Raw genomic sequence first — 18,507 nt, 5'->3', positions numbered from 1 at the left:
CTGAAACAATTCTAACCTCTACCTTCATTCTGCTGGTGATCTTCAATTTCCGCCCTCTCGTTGACTCGTTGGTCAGATAAATAGTTTTTGATAAATCTGTCAAAATTTTGAACGCCTTCATCCGATCTCCTCTTAACCTTCTTCAGCTCTAATGAAAAGAGCCCCAGTTTCTCTCGTCTTTCCTCCTAATTAAACCCATATCCCTGGTATCACCTTAGTCAGTCTCTTCTGCACCCCTTCCTTGGCCTTGACATCCTTCCGAAAGTAAGGCAGCCTAAACTGGACGCAATAGTCTCACTGCAGTATAACCAATGATCTGTATAGGGTTAGCATTAGCTCTTTGCTTTCGTACCCTGTGCCCCTCCCATTAAAATAAAGCTTAGGATCACATTTGTTCTCCTTTAACAGCTTCATCAGCTTCTCCTCCCAGTTAAGTTGCGGTTTTCAAAAGCAGAATTTGATTCCTTTAAACCAGAGGTTCCTGAACTGCAGGTGGGCGGGGGGGGTTATCGGGGAGTGGGGGGGGGGTTATCGGGGTGTGTGGGGGGTTATCGGGGTGTGTGGGGTTATCGGGGGGGGTTATCGGGGTGTGGGGGGTTATCGGCGGGGGGTTATCGGGGTGTAGGGGGTTATCGGGCTGTGGGGGGTTTTATCGGGGGGGTTATCGGGGTGTGGGGTTTATCGGGGTGTGGGGTTTATCGGGGTGTGGGGTTATCGGGGTGTGGGGGGTTATCGGGGTGTGGGGGTTATCGGGGTGTGGGGGGGTTATCGGGGTGTGGGGGTGTTATCGGGGTGTGGGGGTGTTATCGGGGTGGGGGTGTTATCGGGGTGTGGGGTGTTATCGGGGTGTGGGGTGTTATCGGGGTGTGGGGGTGTTATCGGGGTGGGGGGGTTATCGGGGTGTGGGGGGTTATCGGGGTGTGGGGGGGTTATCGGGGTGTGGGGGGTTATCGGGGTGTGGGGGGGGGTTCCCGGTCACCTGTCACTTTAATTCACCGCTCCACTCCCACTCTGATCTCTCTGTCCTCGGCCTATTACATTGTTCCAATGTAGTTCAACGTAAGCTCGAAGGTAAGCATGCAGGTGCAGCAGGCGGTTAAGAAGGCAAATGGTATGTTGGCCTTCGAAGCGAGAGGGTTTGAGTACAGGAACAAGGATGCCTTGCTGCAGTTGTACAGGGCCTTGGTGAGACCACATCTTGAGTATTGTGTGCAGTTTTGGTCGCCTTATCTGAGGAAGGATGTTCTTGCCATGGAAGGAGTTCAGCGAAGATTCACCAGACTGATACCTGGGATGGCAGGAATGATGTATGAGGAGAGATTGGGTCGATTGGGCTTATACTCGCTGGAGTTTAGAAGAATGAGAGGGGATCTCATTGAAACTTATAAAATTCTGACATGACTGGACAGACTAGATGCAGGAAGGATGTTCCCGATGGTCGGGGAGTCCAGAACCAGGGGTCACAGTCTAAGGATAAGGGGTAAGCCATTTAGGACAGAGATAAGGAGGAATTTCTTCACCCAGAGAGTGGTAAACCTGTGGAATTCTCTACCACAGAAGGCAGTAGAGGCCAGTACATTAAATATACAGGAAACTGGTTTATCCGGAGGTTGTATGTCCGGAATACTCGATCTAACGGCAAAAATCAGGAGCCGTTTTCTATAAGTTTTTTTAGTTCTCGGTCTTTTTTTTCCCAGTCAGACACTGCAAGGTCTGTAGCTATAGCAATAGCTTCAGCTAGAGACGCTTGCAGCTGCCTCTTTAGAAGCTGTTGCTAAGCAACAGTGTTTGTTGTCAGATACGGAGATGAAAACCTCCGTATGCTTCAACATTAGCTTTGTATGTCCGGCAGTTTTGATAGATCGGCAACACGCCGGTCCCGTCGGTGCCGGATATCACAAAGTTTCCTGTGTTCAAGAAGGAGTTGGATATATTTCTTAAGGCTAAAGGGGTATGGGGAGAAAGCAGGGACTGGGTACTGAATTTGGATGATCAGCCATGATCGCATTGAATGGCGGAGCAGGCTCGAGGGGCTGAATGGCCTACTCCTGCTCCTATCTTCTATGTTTCTATGAACAGCACCTCTTTCGATTCGGCACTTTAAAGCCTTCTGGCCTCAACACTGAGTTCAACAATTTCAAACTATAACCCCTGCCCCCATTTTTCATGCTGTATGATTTTGCCATTCCCATTTGCAACATTTTGGCCAAGAAATTGGGTTGAGGCGCCAAAGTGGTGCCAAGTTCGCCTCGGCGCTGATTTTTGCGCAGCGTTCGGAGCATTAACGAACGTCAGAAATTCAGTTTCAGCGCCCCTAGAGGGAGACGGGGCGAGGCTCGAGGCGCTCCGCGTCCCTCTTAGGGCGCTGAAACTGAATATCGCAGCGCAACGTGTCGCAGCGCTACACGCTACGGCACGCTGCGGTACTGCAGGCCTTCTCCCATTGTTAAGGGGGAGGGGCCTGCAACAGCGCGAGCCCCGATCGCGAGTGCCGGCACCGAGGAGAAGTGCCGGGCTCTCGGGAAACAGCCGGCAATGCCGCGGGGGGGGGGGGGGGGGGGTCAGGAGGCTGGGGACAGAGGTGCTGGCAGGCGGCCGCCCCGCACCTCCACCTTAGCTTGCGCCACTGCCGGCACAGCAAGGCCCTGTGAACCGGGCGCAGGTAGCGAACGGCGCTACAGCGGCGTTCGCTACCAAATATCGCGATCGGGGTGCTAATGGGGCGCTGCGCACACCGATGACGTCATCGGTGGCGGCGCAGCGCAACAGGCTAACGCCACCATTAGCACCCCCGCTGAATATCGCGGGAGGCGCGGCCAGTGGCGCTACAGCCACTGACTGCCCTCTTTAGGCGCTAATAGGTGGCGCTACATACCCATTTTCTCCCCCTTTATCTTTCCTGCCTCTTACAAAAGCACAGTATATTCCTTCAATTCCTACCCCCCTCCTGTCTCTGCACTTGCTTAATATCTGTTACATATCCAGCTTTTTCCAGTTCTGATGAAGGGTCCCAGACCTGAAACGTTAACTCTGTTTCTCTCTCCACGGATGCTGCCTGGCCTGCTGAGTATTTCCAGCATTTTCTGTTGTTATTTCAGATTTCCAGCATCCGCAATATTTTGCTATAGTATCTTAACTCCATTTGGTTCCATAACTCTTGATACTCTTCACTAACAAAAATCTCTCAATCTCAGTTTTGAAATTTTTAATTGACCCCCCACAGCCTCAACAGCTTTTTGGGGGAGAGAGTTCCAGATTTCCACTACCTGTTGTGTGAAGAAGTGCTTCCTGACATCACCCCTGAACGGCCTGGCTCTAATTTTAAGGTTACGCCCCATTTTTCTGGACTCTCTCCACCCCCCCCCCCCCACCCTCCCTGCTTCCCCCCCAAACCGGAGGAAATAGTCTCTCTCTATCCACCCATCTTAACGCATTTATATAGCACCTTTCATGACCTTAGGACATCCAAAAACACTTTAAAACCAATGAAGGACTTTTGCAGTGTAGTCACTGTTGTAATATGAACATACGAACATAAGAATTAGGAGCTGGAGTCGGCCATTTGGCTCTTCGAGCCTGCTCCGCCATTCAACACTATCATGGCTGATCTTCTACTTCAACTCCACTTTTCCATACTATCCCCATATCCCGTAATTCCCAAAAAATTATCGATCTCTGTCTTGAATATACTCAATGACATCCACAGCTCTCTGGGGTAGAGAATTCCAAAGATTCACAACCCTTGAAGAAATCTCTCTTCATCTCAGTCCTAAATGGTCGACCCCTTATTCTGAGTCTGTGACCCCCGTGTTCTAGATTCCCCAGCCGCGAGAAACATTTTCTCAGCATTAACCCTGTCAAGCCCCTTAAGAATTTTATATGTTTCAATGAGATCACCTCTCATTCTTCTAAACTCTAAGGAATATAGGCCTAGTCTACTAAATCTCTCCTTATGGGCAATCCTCTCATCCCAGGAACCAGTCTGGTGAACCTTCGTTGCACTCCCTCTATGGCAAGTATGTCTTTCCTTAGGTAAGGAGACCAGAACTGTACACCGTACTCCAGGTGTGGCCTCAGCAATGCCCTGTATAATTGTAGTAAGACTTCTTTACTCTTATACTCTAATCCCTTTGTAACAAAAGCTAACATACCATTTTCTTTCTTAATTGCTTGCTGTACCTACATGTTAACTTTCTGTGATTCATGTACAAGGATACCCAGGTCCCTCTGAATGCAAACACTTCCCAATCTCTCACCATTCAAAAAATATTCTTTTTTGTTTTTCCTACCAAAGTGGATAACTTCACACTTCCCCACATTGTATTCCATTTGCCATGTTCTTGCCCACTCAGTCAACCTGTCTACATCTCTCTGCAGCCTCTTTGTGTCCTCCTCACAGCTTACTTTCCCACCTAACTTTGTATCATCAGCAAACTTGGATACGTTGCACTCAATCCCTTCATCTAAGTCATCGATATAGATTGTAAATAGCTGAGGCCCCAGCACTGATCCTTGCGGCACCCCGCTAGTTACAGCCTGCGAAAAAGTCCCGTTTATTCCTACTCTCTGTTTTCTGTCCATTAGGAAATGCAGCAGTCCATTTGCGCACAGCAAACAGCAATGAGACAATGACCACATAATCTGTTTTTAGTGATGTTGGTTGAGGGATAAATATTAACCAGGACACCGGGGATAACTTCATCCAAAAGATGTAGTCGGTTTTTACCCTCCTTTAACCCAGATCCTTTAACCCAGATCCTGTCGCTGGTCGCCAGGAGATGTAAACGTTTTTTGATCCAAGCCCAATTGCTAGACGGACGGTTCGAATCGCCCCCGCCTTACGAAAGTTCTATAGCCGGGAATTATTATTCAGAGTGTAAATGAAATAAGTCATGGACAGGAATGCTTCGGTGAAAAATCAAACTTGTATTTATTTGGTCTAACATACACTGGCTAAAACATGCACTACTAAACGAAATCACAATCCCTATGGAGAATAAAGTCCAGATTACAATCAACATACATACAGTACAAAACTGGGGGCTCTAACAAGCAGTAATTCCCTTGTTGCTATGGTGGACTCTAATTCCACCCCTGCCAATGAATTACCCAGTCGCATAAACCCCTTCGCCTGGCTGAACCAAACGAAGCTCCCCCCCCTCGGAATAGCCCAAAAGCTTCACTTCTGAGAGACTATGCTTCCCCCGACACGCGGTCGGTTTTGATCGCTCTGCTCGTCGGCTTCCACTTCATCGAAATAGTGCCATGTTTTCTTGTACATCCAACTGAGAGGGAAGGCGGGGCCTCGGGCTAACGTCTCACCCGAAAGACGGCACCTCTGACAGTGCAGCACTCCCTCAGCACTGCACTGGGAGTGTCAGCCTAGATTTTATGCTCAAGTTTCTGGAGTGGGACTTGAACCCACAACCTTCTGACTCGAGAGGCGAGAGTGCGACCCACTGAGCCATGGCTGGCACCTATTGAAAAATTGCCGGGTAGGAGAAGGTTTGCCTATTGCCCATGGGTTCAAGATGTTGTTTAATTTGAAGTGCATGCTGATCTCGCTCTACCTTGTAATTTGTTACGCAAGCTAATTGAAGTTGCCATTGCGAGAGTGTTGTCAAATTGTTACTGGAGATTGGGTCGATTAGGTTTATATTCGCTAGAGTTTAGAAGAATGAGTGGGGATCTCATTGAAACATATAAAATTCTAACAGGACTAGACAGACTAGATGCAGGAAGGATGTTCCTGATGGCGGGGGTGTCCAGAACCAGGGATCACAGTCTAAGGATAAGGGGTAAGCCATTTAGGACTGAGATGAGGAGGAATTTCTTCACCCAGAGAGTGGTGAACCTGTGGAATTCTCTACCACAAAAGGCAGTTGAGGCCAATTCATTAAATATATTCAAGAAGGAGTTAGATATATTTCTTAAGGCTAAAGGGATATGGGGAGAAAGCAGGGACAGGGTACTGAATTTGCATGATCGGCCATGATCTCATTAACATAGAAGATGATAGGAGCAGGAGTAGGCCGTTCGGCCCTTCGAGCCTGCTCCGCCATTCAATGAGATCATGGCTGATCATCCAAATTCAGTACCCTGTCCCTGCCTTCTCCCCATATCCCTTGATCCCTTTAGCCTTAAGAAATATATCCAACTCCTTCTTGAATATATTTAATGAACTGGCCTCCACCGCCCTCTGTGGCAGAGAATTCCACAGGTTCACCACTCTCTGGGTGAAGAAATTCCTCCTCATTTCAGTCCTAAATGGCTTACCCCTTATCCTTAGACTGTGACCCCTGGTTCTGGACTCCCTGGCCATCATAAACATCCTTCCTGCATCTAGTCTGTCCAGGCCTGACAGAATTTTATAGGTTTCGATGAGATCCCCTCTCAATCTTCTAAACTCCAGTGAGTATAAGCCCAATCGACACAATCTCTCCTCATACGTCATTCCTGCCATCCCAGGTATCAGCCTGGTGAATCTTCGCTGCACTCCTTCCATGGCAAGAACGTCCTTCCTCAGGTAAGGCGACCAAAACTGCACACCATACTCAAGGTGCGGTCTCACCAAGGCCCTGTACAACTGTAGCAAGACATCCTTGTTCCTGTACTCGAACCCTCTTGCTGTGAAAGCCAACATACCATTTGCCTTCTTAACCGCCTGCTGCACCTGCATGCTTACCTTCAGCGACTGGTGCGGATGGCGGAGCGGACTCGAGGGGCCGAATGGCCTACTCTTGCTCCTATCTTCTATGTTTCTATGTTTACTGGGTGCTGAATGACGGAATTGAACGCAATGACTCAGTAGTTTGGATGGTGCTTTCCTGCCCCCTCTTCTTTGACCCTGAGGGAATGTGAAATTGGAAGCTTCAAGGAAGGGAGAGAGAAAAAAAAAAGTGTTTTTGCTTCCTCTTAGAACCTGCTGTAAAACATGGAGCGAAGGGAGCAACAGGGCCACGGCCGAGAAAGCAACGAGGCCAAGGGTGCGGCCAACACCCAGGATGGTTCGTCGCACATCATCACCATCGTTTTCTTGATGCTCCTCATCGACCTGCTTGGGTTTACTCTTATCCTGCCACTCCTCCCCTCCATTCTGGACTACTACGGAAAGACTGACCAGGTGAGGGCCTACGAGAATGGTCACAGTGTCTAATAATATATGGGAATGAGAAATGTCATAATATATTAATACTAGCTGGGGAGCCCCGCGTTGCCAGGGCTTTTTTGGGCCTGGTTGATGAGTGGGCCGGGAGCCTGGGACTGGATTTGGGCTGTCGGCAGTTGGAGAAGCCTAGGCCCCGGGGCTGGGGTATTTTCCAGTGTTTTTTAACCTAAACATTTGTAGCTTTTAATACCTTCAAAGATGAAAGTTAAAGTACTTATAAAACATTTTTGGTAAATCTTATTTTAAAAAAAAAGATACTGACCTGGATTACCAAAGTTTTTAGCTGCCCTGGCTGCTGTATCATGGCTGACAGATCCCTGAATTGAGAACGATTAGTCCCGCCCACACACACATCGATTGGTCAACCATCAGGTGAATGAACTGTAGGATTGGTCAATCATCACGGCACAGGATTGGTCGACGCTAATGGGTGGATAATGAGTGGAATTTTGAAGGTTTTTTGTATAATGTGCGAACAATTTTTGTCCGACCAAAAAGTAAATACGCCTACAAGAGTCCCCTAATGATGAGCTTTCTTTTGATATAACATATGTGTAGGTACGCTCTAACTTTTGATTGTATAGCCAGACAGACAGACAGACAGAGAGACATACTCTTATATTTCTATAGATAGATATACACACACACCGAATACTCCTGTGGCGTTGAATGATAATAATAGGAGGCGTTATCAGCAAAGAGTGATTGGGACACGTGTTACAGGAAACAGAGAGGAATTGTGTGTTTTACACCAGAATTTAGCATATTTAAGATGGGACTTATCAATTAAAGTATGGCTTTATAAATAGAGGCAGAGAGTGCAAAAGCAAGGACGTTACGGTAAACCTTTACAAAACACTGGCTAGGCCTCAGCTAGAGTATTGAGTCAATTCTGGGCACCACATGTTTTAGGAAGGATTGAAGAGGGTGCAGAAGGGATTTACAAGAATGGTACCAGAGATGAGGGGACTTCAGCTCCGTGGAGAAGCTGGGGTTGCTCTCCTTAGAGCAGAGAAGGTTAAGAGGCGATTTAACAGAGGTGTCCTTTCAAAGAGCCGGCACAGACATGATCGACCTCCTTCTGTGCAGTATGATTCTATGTTTTGACTTGTGTTTATCAAGGTGAGAGTTTTGGTGTCAGAGACTGGAGTATTGACCATCCCGCCTGAATCTCCACATAACTCAGTGGCCACCAACCTCTGTTAAGACCCACTTAGTTGTACTGATTACCTGCCGCTGTGATTGGGCAAATGGAACCTCCTTTTTAAAAAAGTTCACTGATAATGAAGTATCATTTCTGTTTGGAAAGCGGCGCGTGTCACAGAGAAACCTGAAGACAGTCAGTCACGACTGTTGTAATGGCTGCTGAGCTTACCCATACTCCTTAGTGATGAAGAACCTCCTGTATTAAAGAAGTTGGGGAGGCACCTGGGGATATTTATTTATAGTGAAGCCCAGAGGGAAAGAGCGAGATATGCAAGAGGCAAGTGTTTCCCAAGGGTCAGGCGCTTGTTTTGTTTCAGATTTATTTGGTTGAAGAAGGCACATTTGATCTCGGAAAACTAACCCCAGTAAATCTACCTTGAAATACAAACAGAAAATGCTGGGAAATCCCCAGCAGGCCAGGCAGCCCCTGTGGAGAGAGAAACAGAGTTAACGTTTCAGGTCGATGACCGTTCGTCAGAACTGGAAAAAGTTGGAGATGTAACAGGTTTTTAAACAAGTGTAGGGGCAGGGAAAGGGGGGAGGGGAGGAAAGAACAAAAGGGAAGGTCTGTGATAGGGAGGAAGGCAGGAGAGATTAAAAGACAAAATGGATGATGGTGCAAGGGGAAGGGAGATGGTAATGGGACAAGTAAAGAAACAAAAGATGGATCTAGAGGAGCTGTAAATGGGAAAAACAGAATCATTACCAACAGCTGCCGTCTGAAAAAATGGGGGCAGTGATTATGATCTGAAATTCTTGAACTCAGATGTTGAGTCCAGAAGGCTGTAAATCTAAATTAAAAACAGAAAATGCTGGAAACGCTCGGCAGGTCAGGCAGCATCTGTGGAGCGAGAAACTGAGTCAAACATTTCGGGTCGATGACCCTTCGTCAGAACTGGAAAAAGTTAGAGCTGGAACCGGCTGTTGCATCTACTTTGATGTGGGCCACTTGGTTTTTCAAGAGAGTACAGTCTGTAATTGTGCTTTAAGCCAATTTCATTTTTCATAGAAAAATCATTTCTGGCAACTAACGAACGTGCAAGTTCCAAAAGACATTCCGTACTCGAAAGGGTTAATCTGCGCTGTTTCCTTTCAGGGATTTCAGGGACGTGTGCCAGTGGCAAAACGCTTGCTGTGGGTGTGTTTTTTTTTAATGCAGTTCACTGCTGTTGCGACTAGTTTACTTTTGAAACTTCTCCTTTTTTGTGAATCTGATTGCATCAGTGTCTCCCCCCCTTACAACTGTTTCTACTCCCAGTGAAGTACCCTACCTATTCCCGCTGTGTCCCTCCATGGCACTGTCCCATCCTACCTTAGTGATTTCCTACAGCCCCACATTCCCCCATATGCATCCTGCGCTTCTCAGGCTCAGCCTTGGCTCAGTGGGTCGCACTCTCACCTCTACGGTTGTGGGTTCAAGTTCCGTCTTGCGGACTTTAGCACATAATCCAGGCTGACACTCCAGTGCAGTGCTGCACTGTCGGAGGTGCCGTCTTTCGGATGAGACTTTAAACAGCCTCCCTCGTCAGCCCTCTCGGGTGGATGTACAGGTAGACTACCCTTTATCCGGACTTCTGAAAACCGAAACCCTCTAAAACCGAAGGTTTTTTCGTTCAGCGTAAGTCGTGCGTACGACTTACGCTGAACGAAAAAACCTTCGGTTTTTAGAGGGTTCCGGTTGCGGAAGTTCGGATAAAGGGTAAGTCGTGCGCACGACCCCGCCAGCCCCGACAACCGCCAGCCCCGACAACCGCCGACCCCGCCAGCCCCGACAACCGCCGACCCCCCCGCGGACCCCGCCAGCCCCGACAACCGCCGACCCCGCCAGCCCCGACAACCGCCGACCCCCCCCCCCCCCCCCACGGACCCCGCCAGCCCCGACAACCGCCGACCCTGCCAGCCCCGACAACCGCGGACCCCGCCAGCCCCGACAACCGCCGACCCCCCCCCCCCCGCGTACCCCGCCGGCCCCGACCCCTGCCAACCCCGACTGACTTACGCTGAGCGTCAGCGTAAGTCGTGCGCACGACCCCCCGCGGACCCACCTTCCGAAATCCGAAATTCTCCTTTATCCGAAACTCGGCTGGTCCCGAGGTTTTCGGATAAAGGATAGTCTACCTGTAATAGATCCCACGGCTATTTGAAGAAGAGCAGGGGAGTTCTCCTCGGTGTCAAGGCCAATATTTATCCCTCAACCAACATTACTAAAACAGATGATCTGCTCATTATCTGTTGCTGTTGCTGATTGTGAGAGCTTGCTGTGCGCAAATTGGCTGCCGCGTTTCCCACATTACAACAGTGACCACACTTCAAAAGTACTTCATTGGCTGTAAAGCGCTTTGGGACGTCCTGAGGTAGTGAAAGGCGCTATAGAAATGCAAAATCTTACTTTCATTTCTTTCATTCTAACAGCGGGCTTCTCTTTTACAACTTCCCCTCAGCTGACTCCCTCCATTCTTCTGTGGTGCCTCCTCATTCAAGCCACGACGCTCCAGTCCTTTGGCCCCCTCTTCTGCCGCCATCTCCCTCCCTGTTTTCATAACCTCCTCGAATTCCCTCCTCTTCAATCTTTGGGTCCTTGCCTCTTCCACCCGCCCCCGCCTCCCCCAAACATCTCCCGATATCTCTTTTACGAATGTCTTCCTGCAAATGAGAAATGCAAGTTATTGTCACTAATAAATCCAATCGGGAATTCAGGAGAAACTTCTTTACCCAGAGAGTGGTGAGAATGTGGAACTCGCTGCCACAGGGAGTGGTTGAGGCGAATAGTATAGATGCCTTTAAGGGGAGGCTAGAGAAACACATGAGGGAGAAAGGAATAGAGGGTTATGTGGATGGGGTGAGATGAAGAGGGTTGGGGAGGAGGCTCGTGTGGAGCATAAACACCGGCACGGACCAGTTGGGCCGAATGGCCTGTTTCTAGGCCGTAAATACTTTGTAATACTTTCTTCTTGATCACCCTCTGCGTAAAGAAATATTTCCTGCCGTCTGTTCCTAACCTTGCCTTGCACAACCTTGAAGCCGTGTCCTCTTGTCTCGCTATTGTGAAAGGAAGAAGGAACTCGCCCTGATAACAGTGAAAGCATTGTTCCTGATTTGAATTCTCTGTGCCACTAATTATCTTCCACATCCTTTTATAAACTCTCTGTCAGCGATGCCCATTTTCAAGGATGAAAAGCATCTACTTGTCTGGTGAGGTGTAACATAAGAACATAAGAAATAGGAGCAGGAGTAGGCCAATCGGCCCCTCGAGCCTGCTCCGCCATTCAATAAGATCATGGCTGATCTGATCCTAACCGCCAATCTACTATCACAGAACCATCTCCTGAATCTAACAGAATTAGACACACGAAATAGGAGCAGGATCAGGCTACACGGCCCCTGGGCCCGCTCCACTACCCACAGGGCCATGACCTAGACTCGTGTCCAAATTCCTGCCCGCTCCCCGTAACCCTTAATTCCCTTTACTTCTAGGAAACTGTCTATTTCTGTTTTAAATTTATGTAATGATGTAGCTTCTACAGCTTTTTGGGGCAGCATATTCCATGGACCTACCACCCTCTGAGTGAAGTAGTTCCTCCTCATCTCAGTTTTGAAAGAGCAGCCCCTTATTCTAAGACTATTCCCCCTAGTTCTAGTTTCACCCATCATCGGGAACATCCTCACCGCATCCACCCGATCCAACCCCTTCACAATAGAGTCATAGAGTCATAGAGTTTTACAGCACAGAAAGAGGCCCTTCGGCCCATCGTGTCTGCGCCGCCCATCCATCCCTGTCCAGTCTAATCCCATTTTCCAGCATTTGGTCCATAGCCTTGTATGCAATGGCATTTCAAGTGCTCATCCAAATGCTTCTTGAATGTTGTGAGGGTTCCTGCCTCTACCACCCTTTCAGGCATTGAGTTCCACATTCCCACCACCCTCTGGGTGAAAAAGTTCCTCCTCAAATCCCCTCTAAATCTCCTGCCCCTTACCCTGAATCTATGCCCCCTTGTTATTGACCCCCCTACTAAGGGGAAAAGTTCCTCTTTGTCTACCCTATCTATGCCCCTCATCATTTTGTACACCTCAATCAGGTCCCCCCTCAGCCTTCTTTGCTCCAAGGAAAACAATCTTATATGTTTCAATAAGATCGCCTCTCATTCTTCTGAACTCCAATGAGTAGAGTCCCAATCTACTCAACCTCTCCTCATATGTCCATCCCCTCATCCCCGGGATTAACCGAGTGAACCTTCTTTGTACTGACTCGAGAGCAAGTATGTCCTTTCTTAAGGATGGACACCAAAACTGTACGCAGTATTCCAGGTGCGGTCTCACCAATACCTTGTACAACTGAAGCAATACCTCCCTATTTTTATATTCTATCCCCCTAGCAATGAAAGCCAACATTCCTTTGGCTTTCTTAATCACTTGCTGCACCTGCATACTAACCTTTTGAGTTTCGTGCACCAGGACCCCCAGATCCCTTTGTACTTCAGTACTTTCCAGTTTCTTGCCATTAAGATAATAACTTGCTCTACGATTTTTCCTGCCAAAGTGCATAACCTCACACTTTCCAGTATGTATTCCATCTGCCAAATCTCTGCCCACTTACTTAGCCTGTCTATGTCCCCTTGCAGGTTTTTTATGTCCTCCTCACTCACTACTTTCCCTCCCGTCTTAGTATCATCTGCAAACTTTGATATGTTACACTCGGTCCCCTCCTCCAAATCGTTAATATAGATTGTAAAGAGTTGGGGACCCAGCACTGACCCCTGCGGAACACCACTAGTTACTGATTGCCAGTCTGAGAATGAACCATTTATCCCAACTCTCTGCCTTCTGTTAGATAGCCAATCCTCTATCCATGCCAGAATATTACCCCCAATCCCGTGATTTTTTTATCTTAAGCAATAATCTTTTGTGTGGCACCTTGTCAAATGCCTTTTGGAAGTCTAAATACACTACGTCCACTGGTTCCCCTTTATCCAACCTATATGTTACTTCCTCAAAGAACTCCAGCAAATTGTTTGACTTCCCCTTCATAAAACCATGCTGACTTTGTCCTATTAAATTATGATTATCCAAATGTCCTGTTACTGTCTCCTTAATAATGGACTCCAAAATTTTACCTACCACTAGATGTTAAGCTAACCGGTCTATAGTTTCCAGCCTTCTGTCTACTGCCCTTTTTAAATAAGGGTGTTACATTAGCAGTTTTCCAGTCTGCCGGGACCGTTGCCGAGTCCAGGGAGTTTTGGAAAATTATTACCAATGCATCCACAATCCCTACCGTCACTTCCCTCAAGACCCTAGGATGTAAGCCATCAGGTCCAGGTGATTTATCCGCCTTGAGTCCCATTATTTTACCGAGTACCACTTCCTTAGTGATTTTGATCGTGTTTAGCTCCTCCCCCCCCCTATAGCCCCCTGTTTGTCCAGTGTTGGGATATTCTTAGTGTCTTCTACTGCACAGACTGATATAAAATATTCATTCAGTGTTTTTGCCATCTCCATATTTCCCACCATTAATTTCCCGGTCTCATCCTCTAAGGGACCAACATTTACTTTAGCCACCCTTTTTCTTTTTATATAACTATAAAAACTCTTACTATCTGTTTTTATATTTTTTGCTAATTTACTTTCATAATCTATCTTCCCTTTCTTAATCAATCTTTTTGTTATTTTTTGCTGTCTTTTAAAGACTTCCCAATCTTCTATCCTCCCACTAGATTTGGCTACCTTATATGCCCTTGTTTTTAGTCGAATACTATCCTTAATTTCTTTACTTAGCCACGGATGGCTGTCTTTTCTTTTACACCCTTTTCTTCTCAGTGGAATATATATTTTTTGGAAGTTGTAAAATAACTCCTTAAATGTACACCACTGATCATGTATCGTCTTACCCTTTAATCTATGTTCCCAATCCACTCTACTCAATTCCGCTCTCATACCTTCATAGTCTCCTTTATTCAAGCTTAGCACGCTTGTTTGAGATCCAACCTTCTCACCCTCTAATTGAATATGGAATTCAACCATGTTATGGTCACTCATTCCAAGGGGATCCTTTACTAGGACATTTTTAATTAATCCTGTCTCGTTACACAGGACCAGATCTAAGGTTGCTTGCCCCCTGGTCGGTTCAGTTACATACTGCTCAAGAAACCCATCCCTAATACACTCAATGAACTCATCCTCAAGGCAGCCCTGCCCAATTTGATTTGTCCAATTAATATGATAGTTGAAATCCCCCATAATTATAGATGTTCCCTTATTACAAGCCTCAACTATTTCCTGATTGATACTCCGTCCAACAGAGTTGCCACTGTTCGGAGGCCTATAGACTACGCCCACTAGTGTTTTTTTCCCCTTATTATTCCTTACCTCCACCCAAACTGTTTCATTATCCTGATCTTTTGACCCAATATCATTTCTCTGTATTACAGTGATTCCTTCCTTTATTAACATAGCCACCTCACCTCCCCTTCCTTCCTGCCTGTCCTTCCTGATCGTTAAATAACCTGGTATGTTTAATTCCCAGGCATTGTCACCCTGCAGCCATGTTTCTGTAATGGCCACTAGATCATACCCATATGTAGTTATTTGTGCCATTAACTCGTCTATTTTGTTACGAATGCTACGTGCATTCAGATAGAGAACTTTCAAAGATGTTTTGTGACACTTAGTTCCTGCTTTTGCCCTTTTTATTACTTTACCTTTTACTCCATACCTTCTGCCCCTTCCTGACACGCTCTGGTTTTTAATTTCCCCACTGCTACCTAAGTCTATGACCTTCTCTGTTGTCATTTTTATTATTTGCTCTCTAGGAACCTCTCTAGTTAGTTTAAAGCGCTCTCTACAGCCCTAGTTATATGATCCGCCAGGACTCTAGTCCCAGCACTGGCCAAGTGAAGCCCGTCCCAACGGAACAGCTCCCTCCTGCCCCAGTACTGGTGCCAGTGTCCCAGGAAGCAAAACCCATTTCTCCCACACCAGTCTTTGAGCCACGCATTTAACTCTCTAATTTTATTTGTCCTAGCCAAATTCGCCCATGGCTCAGGTAATAATCCAGAGATTATTACCCTTGTGGTTCTGCTTTTTAATAAAATTCTACGGAAAGGCGGAAGGATTTTGTCAAAAGATAAAATCATCATTTAAAAAAAAAGGAGAATCTGAGCGGGCACAGATGCCAATTTGCGCACAGCAAGATCCCGCAAAAGGCAGACGGACGAGTAAGACTTTTTTTGTGGTGTCAATTTAAGGAGAATTCCCTGCTTTTTCTTCATATAGTGCCCCAGGATCTTTTACTTTCACCTGGACATGTAGGCAGCGCTTTGGGTTAAGGAGACGGCTCCCATGACACTGTAGCCCTCCCTCGGTACTGCACTAAAATGTTAGCTGGAGATTACGTACTCAAGCCTGCAGTAGGCCTTGAACCCACGAACTTCGGATTTAGAGCTGAGAGTGCGACCAACTATCGAAACACAGCAGAATTGCTGAGCTCAGTTTTAACCTCACAAAGATCCTGCTATGTCTCGAGCTCACCCCGGCTTCACTTAACACGTAGCCCTGCCGACATCTGTGCAGTGTCTAGATTTTTGAGGCCTTTACATTGGAGTTTGTTCTCCCCAGTGACCCAAACTCAAATCCACCTCCGTCTGTTCTAACCTCGCAGCGAACTCTGGGCGTGTTTGGAAAATCTTGCCAGGAAACAGCTGAGTCACGCTCGCGGCAAGCTGGGGGTGGGAACCGACTCTGAGGAGAGGCAAGTAGCGTTTGTTCTTGCCAAAAAAAAAGGATGGGAGTGTATAATTAATGAGCAGCACAAGGCCACCCTGTGTTTTCTGTGCTATACGATGACCTGTGTGAAACAGCAGGACAGACGGAGATATCCTGGTACTCACAGCAGGCCTGTTCTTTACTGCCTTTTCTTTGTGAATGTTGTGTTGATCAAGTGGGGATGCTGGGGAAATGGAACATTTTCCATTTCAGGCACCCGCTGTCAACATCGAGCACTCCCAGCACAGACACGGCAAGGCTGGATGCTGAGGAAAGCTCATTTTATAGGAACAGGAGGAGGCCATTCAGCCCCTCGAGGCTGTTCCTCCCCCATTCAGTTAGACCACGGCTGATCTGTAGCGCAGCTCTACTTGCCCGCCTTTGATCCATATCCCTTGATACCCTTACCTAACAAAAATCTATCGCTCTCAGTCTTGAACGCTCCAACTGTCCCCAAACATCCACAGTCTTTTGGGAGAGAGCATTCCAGATTTCTTCTACCCTTTGTGTGAAAAAGGGTTTCCTGATTTCCCTCCTGAACGGCCTGGCTCTAATTTTAGGATTATGGCCCCTTGTTCTTGATTCCCCCACCAGTGGAAATAGTTTCTCTCTCTACCCTAATCAAATCATTTTAAACATCTCAATTGGATCACCCCTCAACCTTCTAACCTCCAAGGAATACAGTTTCTGCAAACGGTCCTCATAATTTAACCCTTTAAGTCCCAGTATAGTTTAGGTAAATCTACACTCTACCCTCTCTAAAGCCAATATAGCCTTATTTTATACTTGAGCACAAAAATCTAGGCTGACACTCCCAGTGCGGTGCTGAGGGAGCGCCGCACTGTCGGAGGTGCCGTCTTTCGGATGCGACGTTAAACCGAGGCCCCGTCTGCCCCCTCGGGTGGACGTAAAAGATCCCATGGCCACTATTTCATAGAAACATAGAAGATAGGAGCAGGAGTAGGCCATTCGGCCCCTCGAGCCTGCTCCGCCATTCAATGCGATCATGGCTGATCATCCAAACTCAGTACGCTGTCCCGGCCTTCTCCCCATATCCCTTGATCCCTATAGAAGGAAGAGCAGGGGAGTTCTCCCCGGTGTTCTGGCCAATATCTCTCAACCAACATCACTGGAAAAGCAGATTATCGGGTCATTGTCACGTTGCTGTTTGTGGGAGCTTGCTGTGCGTAAATTGTCTGCCGCCTTTCCTTTCCTTACAACAGTGACTCCACTTCAAAAACTACCTCATTGGCTGTAAAGCGCTTTGGGACGTCCTGAGGTTGTGAAAGGCGCTATAGAAATGCAAGCCTTTCTTTATCGGTGGATGAACTTATTGAGCCATTGTGGAAACTCTGAGTCCATGGTTACCACGGGTGTTTTGTGTTACTAGTCAAGCTCCTGTGATGTTGCACATGGTGATTCAAGTCCAAGTGCATTTTTCCAGTGAAGCAAGGTTAGAGGGCAGGGGTTAAACAGACCAGAGCACCCAGACGTAATTCAGTCACCATTTTAAAGCCTTGCATTGTGTCCTTTTATATTTTTTTTTTTTTAGAATCATAGAATAATACAGGACAGAAGGGGGCCATTCGGCCCATCGTGCCTGTGCCGGCTCTTTGGTAGAGCTATCCAGTTACTCTTACTCGCCTGCCCTTTCCCCGTAGCCCTGTAATTGTTTTCCCTTCAAGTATTTATTCAATTCCCTTTTAAAAGTTACTATTGAATCTGCTTCCACCGCCCTTTCAGGCAGCGCATTCCAAATCACAACTCGCTGCGTTAAAATAAATGTTTCCTCATCTCGCCTCTGGTTCTTTTGCCAATCACCTTAAATCTGTGTCCTCTGGTTACAGACCCTTCTGCCACTGGAAACAGTTTCTCCTTATTTACTCTATCAAAAACCATTCATGATTTTAAACACTATCAGATCTCCTCTTAACCTTCTCTGCTCTAAGGAGAGCAACCTCGGCTTCTCCAGCCTCTCCACATCACTGAAGTCTCTCATCCTTGGTACCATTCTGGTCAATCTCCTCTGTATCCTCTCCAAGGCCTTGACATCCTTCCTAAAGTGCGGTGCCGAGAATTGAACACAATACTCCAGCTGAGGCCTAACCAGTGTTTTATAAAGGTTCATCATAACTTCCTTGCTTCTGTACTCTATGCCTCTATTAATAAAGCCAAGGATCCCATATGCTTTTTTCACAGTCTTCTCAACTTGTCCTGTCACCTTCAAAGATTTGTGCACATACAAATACTTAGATTTGTTACTATTTATAGTTAAACGGCAAAATGTATGCCATTTGGGATGCAGAGCAGAGTGGGTTGGAGTTTCTCTGCAGTATAGGCTGAGACACTGGAGATGCAAGACTGATATGTACAGC

The 18,507-nt window shown here is 47.0% G+C and overlaps 1 protein-coding gene across 1 annotated transcript in view; it reads left to right on the top strand.

Annotated features, from left to right (window-relative positions):
* Positions 1 to 18,507, top strand: part of slc75a1 (solute carrier family 75 member 1) — a 53,957-nt gene that overhangs the window by 6,603 nt on the left and 28,847 nt on the right. Inside the window, exon 2 of the mRNA XM_085974539.1 lies at positions 6,920 to 7,123. Within this exon, the coding sequence (XP_085830665.1) occupies positions 6,935 to 7,123 (189 nt within the window). The 5' untranslated portion in view covers positions 6,920 to 6,934. The remainder of the gene's footprint in view (positions 1 to 6,919; positions 7,124 to 18,507) is intronic.

The sequence above is a fragment of the Somniosus microcephalus genome, chromosome 1, assembly GCF_052327205.1.
Source record: "Somniosus microcephalus isolate GS21.2 chromosome 1, FLI_Smic_1.0, whole genome shotgun sequence".
NCBI lineage: Eukaryota > Metazoa > Chordata > Chondrichthyes > Squaliformes > Somniosidae > Somniosus > Somniosus microcephalus.
The sequence above is the reverse complement of the archived record's forward strand: the minus strand, read 5'-3'. Positions and strand labels throughout refer to the sequence as shown.